General features: G+C 32.4%; 1 protein-coding gene across 2 annotated transcripts in view; it reads left to right on the forward strand.

Annotated features, from left to right (window-relative positions):
- Positions 1-16,535, forward strand: part of LOC130891509 (protein turtle homolog A-like) — an 842,489-nt gene that overhangs the window by 774,808 nt on the left and 51,146 nt on the right. For both annotated transcript variants that reach the window (XM_057796310.1, XM_057796309.1), the window contains exons 8-10: positions 318-448; positions 3,937-4,096; positions 15,640-15,933. In XM_057796310.1, the coding sequence (XP_057652293.1) occupies positions 318-448; positions 3,937-4,096; positions 15,640-15,933 (585 nt within the window). The remainder of the gene's footprint in view (positions 1-317; positions 449-3,936; positions 4,097-15,639; positions 15,934-16,535) is intronic.

A 16,535-nucleotide genomic window follows, 5' to 3' on the forward strand; every position in this document is an offset into this window, starting at 1 on the left:
CACTTAACAACGATCAAACCATCTTTATCATCATGATATCTCACTTCACCCAATTTCACTTTATTATTTTCCTGTTTCACACGACTTTTTCATATTTTCTTTTAAACATCCTCATTTTTGAACATCATCGCTGCTCGTTTAAACTTATTCCGCATTCCAGTCGATGCAGATTGATTTTCGAACGAACTCAAAATTTAACAGCTGTTGATAAATTTCATTTCAAAAAAAAATTATAAAAACGCAAGAAATTATTGCTAGAATTTAAAGATTTTCATATTATTTTTGTTCGAAATTATAAAACGATTTTTTAATTTCAGACGTTCCTCTTGTATCTCTTGAACTTGGCAGCACGCTCAATGGAAGTACGATCAAAGAAGGTGTTGACGTGTATTTTGAATGCAATATCAAATCAAATCCTTGGGTATATAAAGTCAGCTGGAGGCATAACGTGAGTAAAATTATTTCTTTCATATACATATATATATATACAGTTAGTTGTGTGACTTTTCGAGTTTACATCAGAGTCTGAATATCGTAAACAAATTGAGTTAATTAATTTCTCAATCCGTTTATAATCTTTATATACACAACAAACTACCTTCTGTTTCTGAAGACCATAACTTGGTTGTCTAAATGAGAGCCAGACAGTCTAATTGTAAGTATAGTGGTGTTTTTAGAACGAAAAAAATAATTCTGGGCGAAATCTAACAAAAAGCTGAAACAAATCACCATTTATTTTTTTTTCTTTTTACCTCTTAATATAGACGTTGGTAATGGGTATCTGATATGATATAATTAGAGACCTCAATGCAAATGGGTGTAAGGTCAACTTGTACCTGCGGGAATTAACGATTCAAAAGAGAGAGATGTTTATTTATTTATGAAATAGCTTCAGTATATAACTATAATTACTAATCTTAAGCAATAAATAACCTGAATCGCTGTTCACACATACGAGGGTGGTCCCAAACGTACCTGGCTTGACATAGAGATTGAAAAACATCACTGTAATAGAAAGTACATAATCTATACAGCACATGTTTCAAGTTTGAAGAGGCCACGTTGTTTAGTATTTGTTTGGAAGTCATCAATAGCGAACGTTTTCAGTGAATTTGTAAATATGGAAAAAATCAACACTAAAACATTTGGTAGCAGAATTTAAACGAGACCTGCGAAGATCAGCAATGCAGTGGTCGACCAAATGTGGTAACGACTCCAGAAATGTTGAAGGAAATCTACAAAATGGTACTGGATGATCTTCGTCTGAAAGAGCGTGAGCTAACAGATATCGTAGGCATTTTAAGAAGTGCGGCAAATCGAATAATAACTGAAAATTTGGACTTTAGAAAGATGTGCGCAAGATGGTTGCCGCGTTTACTCACAATGGAACAAAAACGGAGTCATGAAGATGTTTTCATCGACTGTTTGGCAATGTTTCACAGAAATAAACAATCGAAACAATAAATTGGAAAAGAAGAAAAGGCTCCAAAGAAGGAAAAAGACCGTTCTATCTACAGGCAAGGTAAAGGGATCGGTTTTTTGGGATGCGCGTGGAATAATTTCCATTGACTATCTTGAAAATGAGAAAACTATCAACGGCGAGTATTATGCGAACTTATTGCAAGTTTCTAGGGAAGAAATCAAGCAAAACGGCCGTATTTAGCTAAGGAGAAAGTTTGAATGGCTACCTCATGCACCCTATTCGCCAGATTATTTTTTGTTCCCAGACTTGAAAAAATGGCCCGGTGGTCAAACATTTTCCAACAATGAAGAGATGCAGCAGCTATTTTGAGGCGCTTGACGATTCTTATTATCAAACTACGTTGAAAAATAAATATCTTTTTTTCCAAAACAAAATTTCTGTGTTTTCTTTTTTTTTGTTGAGCTAGGTACTTCTTGGATTATCCTCTTATATCGTAAAAGTTGTATTATAATGTACCTAAAATTTGTTCCACAACCACAAGTATCAATTCGTGTTTTATACACTTAAGATTGGCTTATGTTTTTCTTTGCTTGAGTATTTCACAATTATAGAAATCCCAGCCAAACTAGAGATTTTGGGTTAAATATTAAAAATTCAGTGTCCGTGTGTATGTTCCGAATGAACTCAAAAACGAGTAAACTGATATTCATGAAAGTTGGCATATATATGTAATTTGGTCCAACTCAAATGATAGGATAGTTATTATTTAAATTAATAGTCCCAATAATTAATAATAAACTGTTCATCAACGTTGATTGTTGTTATTATTCGTAGTTTCCATAATTCTGGAACAGGTAGCGCCTGAAGCTAATTTCTTTACAGAGAACTGTAAAATTTTGTCCTTTGCACCTTATAGATGGCGCCACATTTTAAAGTGATATATTTTCTTAGACTACACACTATACATGCCTTATTTTGCCTATCCCACTTAACGTCGCTTCTTTTAAAATCATTCTTCATTTTGTCTTCGTTGCGTACATTACTTCGAATAGTTTTTTTTTTAATTCTAAACTACATTATAGAGACTATGTTATATAGAGAACAGCGAAATTCATTCACATTAAAAATTTTATTAATATTTTTAGTAGAATGCCTCCCACAAATAATGCCCGTAGCAAGAAGAAGATGTGCACATGTTGGAAGAGTTCATGAATCAGTCGAACAGAGAGCAGAAAGAAATGTAGCTCAAAGAATTCGCACAGCTGAAATTCCTGCACGAGAACAGCGTGATAATCGTCGACAAGAAAATGCATTGAGAACCAGGGTGGCACGTCAACAACACATAGATTCATATAGAGAACAAAACCGATAAAAACATCGAACCAATCGCGCAGTAACGCGTGGATTATTTGTTCGTCTTGCATTTAATTATGAACCAGACATCAATTACTCGGCTGATTCCAAAGTTACTATTGGTGCGATGGACAAAATTGCAATTATTGTCAGGCGTTAACATTTCGCAACGAAGCACCCGGCATGTGTCCGCATCAGGAAAAGCTGTATTGTCACCACTCCCTACTCCACCTGAACCTTTGAAATCCCTACTTTCCGGCATTTCCAATGAATCAAAATTATTTTTGCGTAAAACACGAAAATTTAATTCTTGCTTCCAAATGACGTCGTTTGGAGCATCCAAAGTTTGTGATTTGTCATCTGATGGTCGTAATTTTGAGACAACATTAAAAATTGAAGGCTAGGTATATCATAAAATTGGATCATTGATGCCAATACAAAATGAAGATCAGAAATTTCTTCAGATCTATTTTATGAGCAATTGTGAAGAACGTGTAACGTGTAACGATGCCAGTATAATTTCATTGAACAAGCAGAAGAGAGAGTAATTGTTTTGTCATTAGAATTATTTGAAATCAAATCACTCAGCCACAGTAACGCGTAGCCGGGTCTGCTAGTAATAATATATGATAATTCCAAACGCTGAAGAGGGTGGCTCTCTTCAAATGCAAGTACTGCGAAGCCCGGTTTACACTCTAAAAAGACGCTACTGTGTGTTTGGTGGAATATATGCAGAATTATTGCGGAATGTGAGTGAGGGTAGTGAGTGAGGTACTGCCTCACCTACAATACTCGACCGATATCGCGATATCTCGAGTTTACATTTATTCCGACATCTGTTTTGTAGTAAAAAATTTGAAAAATCTAGATATCACATCAAGATATTTTACTCAAAAACTAAATGAGTTTAATAGGTGCTGCATTGAAAAGTTGCACACTAAATGGCAAAATGTTGTTGATAACGAATATTGCATTGTTGATTAAAACTTAGAACTTGTTAAAAATTTTGGAATTAATTTAAAAAATCGATAACAGTGTCCGGTCCCGGTTCTAAAAATATGCCGTTCAAAAATAGTAATTTACGCCATCGCGACACGGACTCAACATCTCATTTCCTTGAAAGATATCACATCTAATTAAGTTGTCATATTTATTTCTAGGGCAAACAACTTTACAACAACATCCAAACTAACACGATAGTGAGTAATCAGAGTTTGGTATTACAATCTATTACGCGAGCCCGTACAGGACTTTACACTTGTGTCGGACACAATCAAGAAGGCGACGGAGAAAGCAATCCTGTGCAACTTGACGTCAAATGTAAGTATAAAAAACTCATTTTTATTACGTGGATATGGCAAATATTCATTTAGATGATTTATATTCATTCGTGTGGTTCAAGATCACGTATGGAAAGTTCACAAACACTCGTCTGTTGCTCGCCTCGCTTCGCTCGTGTCGTAATTTTCAGACTCGTCCAACAAAGTAGCACTTTCAGTCCTTAGCATACAAATAAACGTGTTCATAATATAAAGTAGATGATATTTCCATTTCTGTTTACAAAAAAATGTCGAAAGTTATAACTTTGAAAATGAGTGTCGGTTTTCAAAAAATTTCGTCACTCTCCTGGAGCCGGTCCTGCCTGGTTTTAGTGGAATTCTTAAATTCAGCGCCTTTCATGTTTGGTTTTATTATAGCAGGCGATTTATTTACATTGTTTCTTTCGAACTAATTTCTAAGAAGGTCTATTTATATATTTGTTTTATTTCTATTCAGAATTGGTGTTAAAATTGATGTCAGAATTGATGTCAAAATTGATATTAAAATTGATGTCAAAATCAATGTCGAAATTTATGTCAAAATTAATGTCAAAACTAATGTCAGCATTGATGTCAAGTTAATGCCAAATAGGAAAAAGTTTTGACAGAAAATTTGGAATGTTTTGCATGTTTATGAGATCAGATTAAGAAAAGAATGGCCAGGTATATCAAAGCAGAGATGTAAAAATAAAACTTGATAACCAAACATCACTAACTGGGAAGAAAAGGGCCAGATACAGTTTTATAGAATTTACAAAGGCATTATAACGTTTTACTTTTCATTCAGTACTTTCCAACTAACTTAGATTTAGACTAACTTAGATTTAAACTAACTTAGATTCATATTAGATTAAGAAAGGTTCTTATTAGATTGTTTTGGTTTCATAGGTCGCTAATCGCTTTACCTATATAAATTCGTAATTAAAAAAAATACTAATATTTTCAAATGGAAATGAACACTGGAAGCAAAAAGAAGATAATATCTCCAGCATTTATAATGAATGACTTAATAGCAACATAGAGTAATACCTTTTAGTTTCCTTTGCACATAGAAATGAACGTGTCGCTATATATTCGGAAGCAAAAACATAATACCTTCAAAGAAATAACTGAAAAGGCTCTTTTGAAATTGTCTAGGCACTTTATGTTTTCATTACATTTACAGTTTCTAGAGAGCTTGGTAATCAGTGTTGTTATTCAGTTTTTTTTCACGTTTCCAATTATAGGGAAATGTATTAAGAATGAATAATTTCATAGAGTTTAACCGTTTTAACGTTATATGATTTGAGATTTTAATGATAATTACCAAGAAGTAAAGATGTTGTTTAAAGATATTGAATTTTCTAACTCTTAAATAATGCATGCAGGTCTGATTTTATTATTAACAATATAAAGACCGTGAACAAACAAACCTTTTGAAGAAATTCTATTTCTGCACAAGTTTAGTTTTATGAACGCCATCTGTCACTTGAATTATGTATTCAAACAGTATTTAAACTGTAGGCTGAAGTTATACATGGTGTATCTTATTACTTACTTAATTTATTTATAAATTATCACTAAATATACTATTCACTGATACTCAACACACTACTAATTCATTTAAATACACCGTTTGGTATATTGAACTACCGTTTATATATACCCAACGGATTTCTAGATAATTCGAGTTATTGAGATATCTGGAATGCCATTAACAAACAAGAAGGTCTTGATAGACATTGTTTTTTTTAAAAACGGTAACAATATAATGTAAACAGATTACAAAAATAGGTGAATACATTGTAAAAACACCGAAAGGACCTAGCACATACGCCAATTGTTAACATTAATTAAGCTTGAGTCAGGAGAATTAAAAATTACAATGTACATAACTTCAACGTTTTTTAAGAGCCACGAAATGTCTTTTTGCCAATAATAAATAGAACTCGCTCAAAGTGTGTTAGCAAAAAAAACTAATATTTTATTCATTAGAAGTAATATCCATTTATTCATATATTTGAAGTGTTATACAAAACAACACAATTAGATAATATACATGCATCATTCAATGGAGAAAAAAACAACTAAAAATTTTTGCACAACCTAAAAATCACTAAGTTATCAAATAATACAGTTTATTTCGAAAACTTAGTGCACTTTTAGTTATTTATTCTTTAATTTATCCGTGCAAAGATTCAATACATAAAACGTGAAAATTTTACTTCACAAACGAATTTTGATATTAATTACCGCGGCTGTTTAAAAAGGAAACAAGATATTATAATGTTAGTGAAATATAAAGCGGGAATAACCGTGTTGCTTTCATCTGCAAACTGTGAAAAACGAATTAATGATTTGAAAAAATATAAACAATGAATTTACCATTTAGTATTCGCGCGGTAAATCCAAAGCCTGAAAAGCTACTGTGGAAACGTTAATTAATTTGCGCGAGCATTTGTGTGAAATGTAGAATTGGAGGTAATTATCAAAAATTACTTTCATTTTCACAAAAATCATGTCATGTTCCTAAAAGCCCTGCAGAATTTTTAAGCTTACTAATCTAGACATGATAAAGAAAAGAGCCTTGTTAAACTGTAAAATAAAAAAAGAGGCGAATGATATTGAAATATTAGAGTGAAATATAATCCTTGATCAACACTAGAACGCAGTTGGAAAATCGTGAGTAATAAAGAAATAGATGTTGAGCTGGAAGACAATCGGCGTATGATGAAAAGAAGAGAATTGAGAAGGATCAAGAAAATTACAGTTGGATCCAACCCAGAGCAACGATGCAATTTGAGCAACATGAACTGGAGTGGAATAGCCAGGTGCCATGGCAAGCTGTAAAATAATGAATGTATCAAAATGCATTGCATTACCATTAGCTATAATCCGTAAGGACTGAATGATTTGATGATGATCAGCTGGATGATTATGAAAACCTAATCTTAAAGTAGAAGGAATATAATAAAATGTTAATGCATTGGCCGATCAAAACAACTGTTATAAAAAAGAATCTGACTAATAGTTTACGGTTAGAGATTTTTCGTTTTTCTATAACTTCGTCTTTAGTTGTTCAGAGGGTGCTTGATGCAAATAATTCGAGAGTATTAGATGACGTTAAAACAATGCTGTAATATGAAAAAATGAAAAAAACGATCCCGAGTTATAAGCTATAAGTTATAAGTTATAAAGCTGCGAAATCAGAACTTAATGTAAATATATTTTTTAAATTATACATTCGAACATTATGAATTTTCAATGGATGATTATATTTATGTATGTAGTGTGTTTTACTTTGACTTAAAAATCCGTAACTTTTACAAGGATAATCTAAAGATAGCAAAAATTAATTTTCTAATCGATTTTTTAACTCCTTAAAATTTATGATTGGGGAAATATGTAGATTTTTAGATCGTTTTACATGCCAAGGAAACTGTTCACTATGAAGAGACATTCTGAAGAAAATTAGCATGAATTGTGATTATTTATTGGAAAAATTTTATTGGTTACCCTACAACTTATCAACTAAGCACAAAAAAAATTATAATAAATGTTCGAAGTGGGCACCTTGCACTCCTATACACTTACGGAGTCTACGGAGAATATTTCTTTGAACTTTCCAAGATTCTGTTACAATGGAAGTTTATTCTATCTATAATTTCGTTCTTTGTGTTCACTGTCCCACCCATATTATGTGATATTCCTCTAAACATTCGCAGAGACATGTGGGTCATGCGCGATGGAGCCCCTCCCCACTTCCTAAATGATATATGAAATCATCTTAATAACAATTTTCTTACTAGATGAATTGGTCGGGGAGTTCTATTTCCATGGCCACTACGTTGTCCTTAATTGAATACAACGGATTCATTTTTGGGGGGATATCTTGAAAGCTTGCTATATACAACAATATATGCTGATTTCGAATATTTCTTATAATATTTTTTCCTCGTGTAAATAACACGATATTCGACAGTATGCAGTTCAATTAAAAATGTTTTATCATGCTTCCATACCTCCTGTACAATTTATGATAATTTTTGTCGTAATGCCTCTTTATAACGAACGATTTCCTTTCCTCCATAGATTGTAAAGGTTATTCCTGTAAAAGTTAAGGATTGTTAACCATTGTGAATGAGCCGCTCATGACCTTCAGATAATACTGTATAATCATTTATTCATTCAAACACTCAAAATGGACATACATAATTATTCATTAAAAATGCATAATGTTCTAAATTGTTCAGGAATTTAAAGAAGTTTCGAGAATATTCTCAAGCCTTGTATGAGCTACATTGACAACGCACTATGGGAAGTGGTGCAATATGAATTGAACGAAAAATAATGAGAGAATTGATTACTTGAACATCGGGAAGAAAAGTAAATTAAATCACAAAATTAGGAAATGTATTAATAAATAAATTCATTCAAAAATTACCAAATAATAGGAAAATTAGGGTGGAAACGCTAAATAATATTGATAAACAAGAGAACTATCATATTCACGATACTATAAATATAAACTAGAATTATCCAAAGTGACTATAGAGGTCATGTTTGTGAGTCAAAAATTTCAAATGAGGTATGTAGAGAGTTACCACCACCACGCACCAATGAGTCCATAAAACGCATGTGAAAGTGAAGACAGGGTTGATTTTTGAACGTGGTGTGCTCCGAGAAGTCACAATATTATTAATACTACGTCCAAGCTTTGAGAAGATTGCGTGAGTCAGTCGGTAGAAGCCAATCACAACCTTGGACTAAATTTGCTTGGCTACTTCATCACCGAAATGCGTCAGCGTCTTCATCAAACACAGCGCTTCAAATCGTACGGCTTGAAAATCATTAAAATAATCTAGACTCTTCTTGCGGTATAGATTCTATGTGGAACAGATGGTTTTAACCGAATCGAGGCTTCTTCGAGTAATGTCAACACCGTTGCGTTTATTGATTGAATCATCATAAGTTATCAAATCCAAAATTAATCAGTTATTTGTGAGCAGGAGATAAAACTGAATGATACAGATTTGAACGTATTTCATTCGCTGTGCCAGCCACATGAGACAATTAAAAATAATTATTGAGTGCAACTCAATTACATCAGAATAGAGCAAATGATGTATGATGTAATTTGTAAGAATAAATTGAACGGATCAGAGCACACGATACAATATGTTACAGCTGGTTAATTTTTTGATTGCTCTTAAAAATTGTGGTTGTTTTAAAACAGATGTTTACAAAATTAATATCATATCATAGTTGTGACATATAATAACATACAGAATTCATTTATCTTCAACGTTAACTAACATTTGAATGAACCGTGAATGTTCATTTTTCTTTACCGACTTGTGGGAAATAAACTATAATCGAAAAAGTATAACTAGAAAACAAGATGCCGTTAAAAGTAAGAAAGTTAACCACGAAATCAAACCTAAACTTTGCCCATAAATCAACAAACAGAACGAAAGTTTGAAACGTTTCTTGTGAATGCTCAAATGGCGGAATCGCTACAGGAAATGGCGGTTACACATGCCATATCATGCGCCTGCGGTTGCTTACTGATACTATACGCCGCTACGCCAAAGAAACATGTTACCGCACGGCTTAAGTGTAAATATTTAACTTTAAAGTAGGTAACTTTAATTTAATTTATTCAATTCGATCGTACGTATCCAAACTTAAAAACATCAAAAGTTTAAGAATATATAACGAGTGTTTACCGTAAATTTTACATTGAAATGTTTATACAATGCCAGAATAATTAAAACTTCGTTATTATTACTTTACTTGTTTAAATTGATAATTTCAATTATAAAATCATCCTTGTTGTTAATAAAATTTATCACTTTTGAATGCATACTATTGAGAATTGACCTTAATTTGTCAAAAAATTAGTTATAGTTAATTTTAAACCCTTATAATTACTAAATGACGTTTATTTTCTCTTTTGGTTCCTCTTATAAATTCTGTCTGTCGTTCTAATGAACTGCAGAAATAGCAAAATTGGTAATTTGTTCTGGGAAATAGTGAAAAATTCAACTGCCTTGATAAGGTTTAGATGTTTCTAAGAACATTCATGAATGGTCATATGGCATCACGCTTGTGCATTTGAGTAATATTACAGTACTACAGTGAATCCTATCAGACTCGCCGTTAGCGGGCGTACAAAGCGGCAAATCGTGCGACTTAACACGTGATTCAAGTTATTGTCATAATATCCACTCCACCTCACGTACAGAATAGACAAAAATTCGATCGAATGGCGTTAACACTGTCGATAGAACTAAGCTATAAGATCCCGCTTGTTGGCGGTCCAAGGATTATATGAAAAGTAAAACTTTCGAAGTTACATTTGAGCTTCCTTCTCAGTTCGTAAGTCAGAGTACTTGTACGCATTCGAACAGAAGAAAGTTGGCTTATTAAACTGCAATTATTTTCTTTATAGTTTTTTAAAGGTGGGCTCCAACATAATTTTTGATATTCTTTATCTAATGTTATTATATTTTAATCGTCCGTCAGTATAGAATAAAAAAGCAAAGGAATCGTAATTATGGTGGGTACTTACCTACGTTTATTCATTTACTAATCGCAATAGGATTTGATTTTCACACTATGTGAGAAAATTATGTCTGGATTATTCATATAAATGACTTTCTTATGATGTTTTACATATATTTAGGAACAAGAAGGTGGGAAAATGAAAGACGGAGGTCTACAAGAGCCAGGTGTCTGTTTCGTAAAAATTGACGTGTTTAAGCACATCCTTTTTTATAATTGTCAATATGGATGACAATCATTACAGTTATAAATTGCACATTTGATGATCATATTCCGTTATCTCATTTTTCTGATGGTAACAATCAAACCGGAATCAGTTGACAGTCTATAAATAATGATTGCGAATGGTTGGAATTCATACATCATCGACGTTATCATGACGCCATCACAATATCGCTACAAATAAGTAAAAACTGAACGAATAATACAAAAAAGTTTAATATTCGCAGAGAAAGCAGATAAATCACGTTCTGCGAAAATATACCTGAAATGCTAAGAATAAAAATACACAAACACATCCATCATTTTTGAGTTGAGGAGAAGGGTCGGACGGACTCTTAAGGATAAGGTCTCGGTTTCGAGATCTGTGATTTACGGCTCCTCCAAAACAACAAATAAAGTGTAACGCATAAGCGTAACTAAGTAAAGGGTTGATTCATTCCATGATATCAAGTAATTTCCAGTTATGAAATATACAGAAACAATCCCCAAGATCACAGACGGTTACAGAACTTCGTCTTATTTAAATAAATCATTTCATGAATGATATTTCCACTCCCTTTCATGTAATTGGAATAGGAAGTTTTTTTTACAGATAGCCTCTTTTTAATGATAACCATTATCTGATAAACTCTAATGAATTACTACGGTTTGAATGCTTCTTAACCAGTTTCTTTTTGATTTTGAAATGTGTTTTTAATTTTTGTCTTTATAGAAAGTTTAATGAAACTTACTAACAATGGAACTGAAATTTAACTAATTGTATTGATTCTACTTGGAAAACTTCTAAAGAAAATTTACCGTTTTTGTTTGAGCGTTAACATTGCATCCAGATAAAAATAATAGGTTTTTGTATATTGATTAGCGTCTATATCATTAATTTGTTATCATTTTGGAATTAATCACTAGGGTGATATTTTTAAAATATTTCGTGGAATTTTGTTGTACCAAAAAAAATGGTCTCTATTAAGTTTTAGATATATAGAAAACTCGTTGCGCAAAATATTAATTTTGTTACAATACAATATAGTCAATGGAATTGAAATAGCAGGCAAACTTGCTGAAGGATAATAGAGAAAAAATGGTTACTAGGATAATCTACAGGAATTGTGACATGCAAATTAGTATAGAGAAAGTAGCCTCTAATTCTCTCGATGTGTGAGACACTACGAACCTCCAGACTACTTGAGACCCCTGGAGACTACTGAAATAGAAAATGAATAGTGAGGTTATAATTAAATTTGGGTCTTCAACTCCTTATAAACTACAAAAATTTTTAACCTATCAATTTATCTTAAAATATAAAACCTTTTTTCACTGTAGATACTAACATATTTCCGACTATTTATATTTTTTTACCGTTCTATTAAAACTTTATCATTAAGTATCTCCAGAAACATTTATTTTAGTGACTTAGTGTTAATGAACTTTCTTGTGGGAAATTGAATTTTCTACAAGTTGTTGTTTAATTTTTTGTAGCTCTTATCATTCACGAGATAAATGCGGAAAAACGTGAATTTCACGGAAAAATTAAGCTTAGAGGCCCATACTACCTCGTCGGTTCTAGTTACAGCTTGGCATTTTTGTAGAACATTCAACTCCGAAAAAGCCCCGTCCATGGTCGAAGCGATGCTATGAAATGCCACTGAGCTATAGAAATTTGAAAATAAAAACTCTGTGTGTTTTTACAAGGGGAAATCTCTTCACCTCTCGGCTGAGGACTTAATATTAATATTTAGGGCCCAAACTTTCAGAGAATTTTTGTTTCTCGTTGGGACAGAAAAAAAAATCTTTTCAAGAATTAAAATTACTAAAATTAGAATTACTATGCTCATTGACATAGATACATTACGAAATTCGCAAAATGGTTCCCTAGACCGGTCCTGTCAAGCTACTATAGAATTCAGCGAATTCCAGTAGCGGTTTTCGAGCGGCGTCTTTCAAATTTTTTTATAAACGACGGAACTCGTTTATATTTATTTTTATATAATTTTCTTAATGGCAGGCGGTTTATTCACATTATTTCTTCTGAATAATTTCTTGGAAAGTGTATTCATTTATTTCTTTTCTTTCTTTTTGTTCTAGAACTTTTTAGAATTTTATTTAGTTATATAATGATTTGTGTAGTTAGTTTTAACTGAATAGTCGTAGTGAAAAGAAGGAATTAGTTAAATAATCGCAGAAATTATTTAAATGATATTCATAAGTGAATTATTATGAATGCTTTAAATTGTGTAAATAAATTAAGAGCGTAAAAGACAGTGTTTATTAATTCAACCAACAAATAGAAAGAGTGTAAATAAATACGAAAATAATATATGTTAATTCATATGCAACAAACTCGTATATAACTATGTATTTTCAGTTTAAGGTGTCATATACAATGCTACCCAATAATTTGATTATGTCCTCTTTCTTGCTGACTCACTAGAAAAAATTTGTGTTTACAGCTGATCTATTAATCTCAGTCTTCATTTCCTATTTCGTTAGTCTCCAGGTGTCTCTAGAGGTTCGGAGATTATTTCCTCTATACTATCTTTGCCTGTCACAACTCCTGTATCACAGTAACTATATTTTTCTCCATCCTGTAGTCGATTCCACACGAGAACCTACTTCAGCAAGTTTTTCCTTCTATTTCATTTCCATTGACTACTCTGTATTGTAACAAAATTACGATTTTGGGCAACGAATTTACTACATTTAAAGCGACGATTTCACCAATTTTAAATGTAAATTTATATCTGTCAATATAAAATATGAAACTCAAGTAATCCTAGCCAAGACGACCCCCCTTTACGCACCGCTAGAGAAATGGAAGCACCTACAGCAATAAAAGAGATGGTACAGAGTCATTCAAGGAAGTCCTTTCACCGTCTTCATCGAAGGAAAAAGCAAGGAATACCATTGTAAGTAAAAATATCAACTGGAATCCGTTCAGCGGATTGGTAATAGGGAAATTCCGGCAGCCGTCTTAATATTTGGAAGAAAAAAGGTAGTTCTCGAAGAACCAGCAGTCCGTCCATGATGCAGCCTACAGCAAGACAAGACCCGGAGTAGAGTAAGTGTCCGTTAAAGGGTTTCTGCGTCAATTCGTCCGAACTTAAGTGGGTGAAACCTAGTTTCAAATAAAGGAAATTGTGTTTAACCGTCGTTTCGCTTTCTTCTACGACTCCGACCTTAAAAGCTTCGTGAGTAACACTAGCAGTAAATATCCAGGTTACCATTACTCCTGGATTATTTTATTTTCCTCACTGATCCTTCCCGAAGCAAGTGGAGGATACCACGATAAAAAACTGGTACCAAGGCAATATACAGTATCCCAAAACCCATTGGAGTAGATAATTATGGTCAAGTATCAATGCTACAAAAATATTAACAACCACATTTGTATTGCATAGCCGTACTAAATAATACATCACTATGCTCTGTTACTGTATGATTATTCCATATATAAAATTATTATTACACTATTGACAATAAATTTTGTTGATAATTTCTCTTTTCCACTACAAGACTACAATATATTTTTGATTATTACATTCAACGCTCACTCTGTAAATCAATATGCAATCATACCCCACGTATTCAACCTATTTGACTAATAATAATATCTCTCATGAATATCCTTGTAAATACGAGAACGCCTGTGGTTTCAACTACGCGTATTTGTCAATTGTTAACTAACTTTTTATATGAAACAGGATCATCCTGCACAAAGAAACTTTATACGTTTTCGGGATATAGATCCTTGTAAAAGTTTCAAGAGTTCTTTAGTCAGGGTTGCTTCAAGTGTTTTACAAGAAGAGATGCTACTTTATTTTCACGTTTTGTATGAAGATAAAGAGGCGGTTTTTTAAGACGAGAATTTATATTGTTCCTTGTGTTATTTTTTAAAGTTGACAACCGCATGGTGATGTAAAGCTCAACAATTTATCTAAATGAAAGATTTAGATACATTTTAATGGATTCTCAGAAGTTATTTGAAAGAAGTTTATTGATAAACCTGCCCTGATTAGCAGATAAGCAGTATCTACAAAAGTTACAAAAATGAAATTGTGACTGTGTGATAAGTAAATTTGAACAGCAATACATATGAAAAAAATTGAGAGAGAGTAGAATAACTTATTGTCAAAAAATTGTTTACTATTTAACGATAAATGCTTGTAAATATATACAAAACAAACTCACAAATAAAATAAAATCTTAATAAAAAGTATACACACGACAAGTAGATATGTATTTGATTTCAATCGACAAATGATTGTGCACTTACTTCGCATTATACAGTAGTGAGCATTTAACTCTGAACATGGAATAGGTAGATAAAGATCATGCTTCGCGAAGAGTCAATATTTTGAATCTTTTAGTCCCGGCCGTGAGTCTATTTGTTCAGTCTGAGTAAATATCTAATGGCTTTCTTTTGTAGTTTGGACATTCGCTCAGAGTCGCAGAACACATACCCCAGAAGGGAAGGGTTTGGTAAGAACCGAAAATATCATTGTAGATGATATATATGATGATGATATATTAAGATATCCATTGAATTTGCTAACAATATGGAATGCCATTAATATGAAAATTTAACAATAACGGGACCAAGTGTAACCGATTGGTTAAATAGTAGTTTTATCATGATTAATTGGAATGTATGTTTTCCGCGATAATATTCGATTAATTCGAATCAATATATACTGTATTTGACTCCAATTATTTCTACAAAGTATACAATTGATAGATTATTATTCAATTTTTGACTAATTGCTCTCATTTCTCTTCCAGTTATTCCAAATTGTCGTCCAGGTCAGCCTAAAGTATTCGGCGTAGCAAGACACGAAGTTGCTCGGATAGTTTGCGAATTGGAAGGAAATCCCAGTGATATAGTGTTTGTTTGGAAATTCAATAACTCTGCCGACATGATAGATATACCGCAAAGTCAAATCCAAACCGAAAAAGGACGAAGCGTTGCTTTATATAAACCGATGAATGAACTAGATTATGGAACTTTGTTATGCTGGGGTAAAAATGAAATAGGCATGCAAAAAGAACCTTGCATGTTTTATATAAATCCTGCTGGTAAGTATCAATTTCGAAGCAGTTTTGTTTGTCTCAGTATCCACATGAATGTAAATAACTAAAAAGCTGTTGATTCAAAAAATAAATTTGTTGAATTTTGGAATTCAGTGGAAATATGCGGCTAACTACCTATATTTTTTCTGCTAATGAAATATGATATTCCAATTACACCAAAAATCAATGGCTCTTTTCTATTGTGAAGTTGTGGGTTGTCGCAATGTTCAAAGACTCGAAATGAGGAAAGAATTGATCTCGGGGCGAGTTATTATTTGACAAGATGTAATTTATAAAACAATATAATCTGAAATAATCTTCAAATGTAAATCATTGAAGTAAACAAATGAGCTAAACTCTATTTAGCGAAGAAAAATAGTAAACCAAAACATATTCACGCATAGAGCACGTGTTTAAGGTTGAAAACGCGAAAGCCGAGCATGAAACAAGACCGTATTCCACACACATTAGAAATAATTTGCGATTTCCTAGAAATTGATTGTACAAAAACGTAATTCAAAGGTTGGCACTTTTTGGAAATATGCATCTGGCGCGTCCACCATATTACTAAAACGCAGCGTTATTTCAATTCAATAAATTTGTTATCA

Source organism: Diorhabda carinulata, chromosome 3 (assembly GCF_026250575.1).
Source record: "Diorhabda carinulata isolate Delta chromosome 3, icDioCari1.1, whole genome shotgun sequence".
Lineage (NCBI taxonomy): Eukaryota > Metazoa > Arthropoda > Insecta > Coleoptera > Chrysomelidae > Diorhabda > Diorhabda carinulata.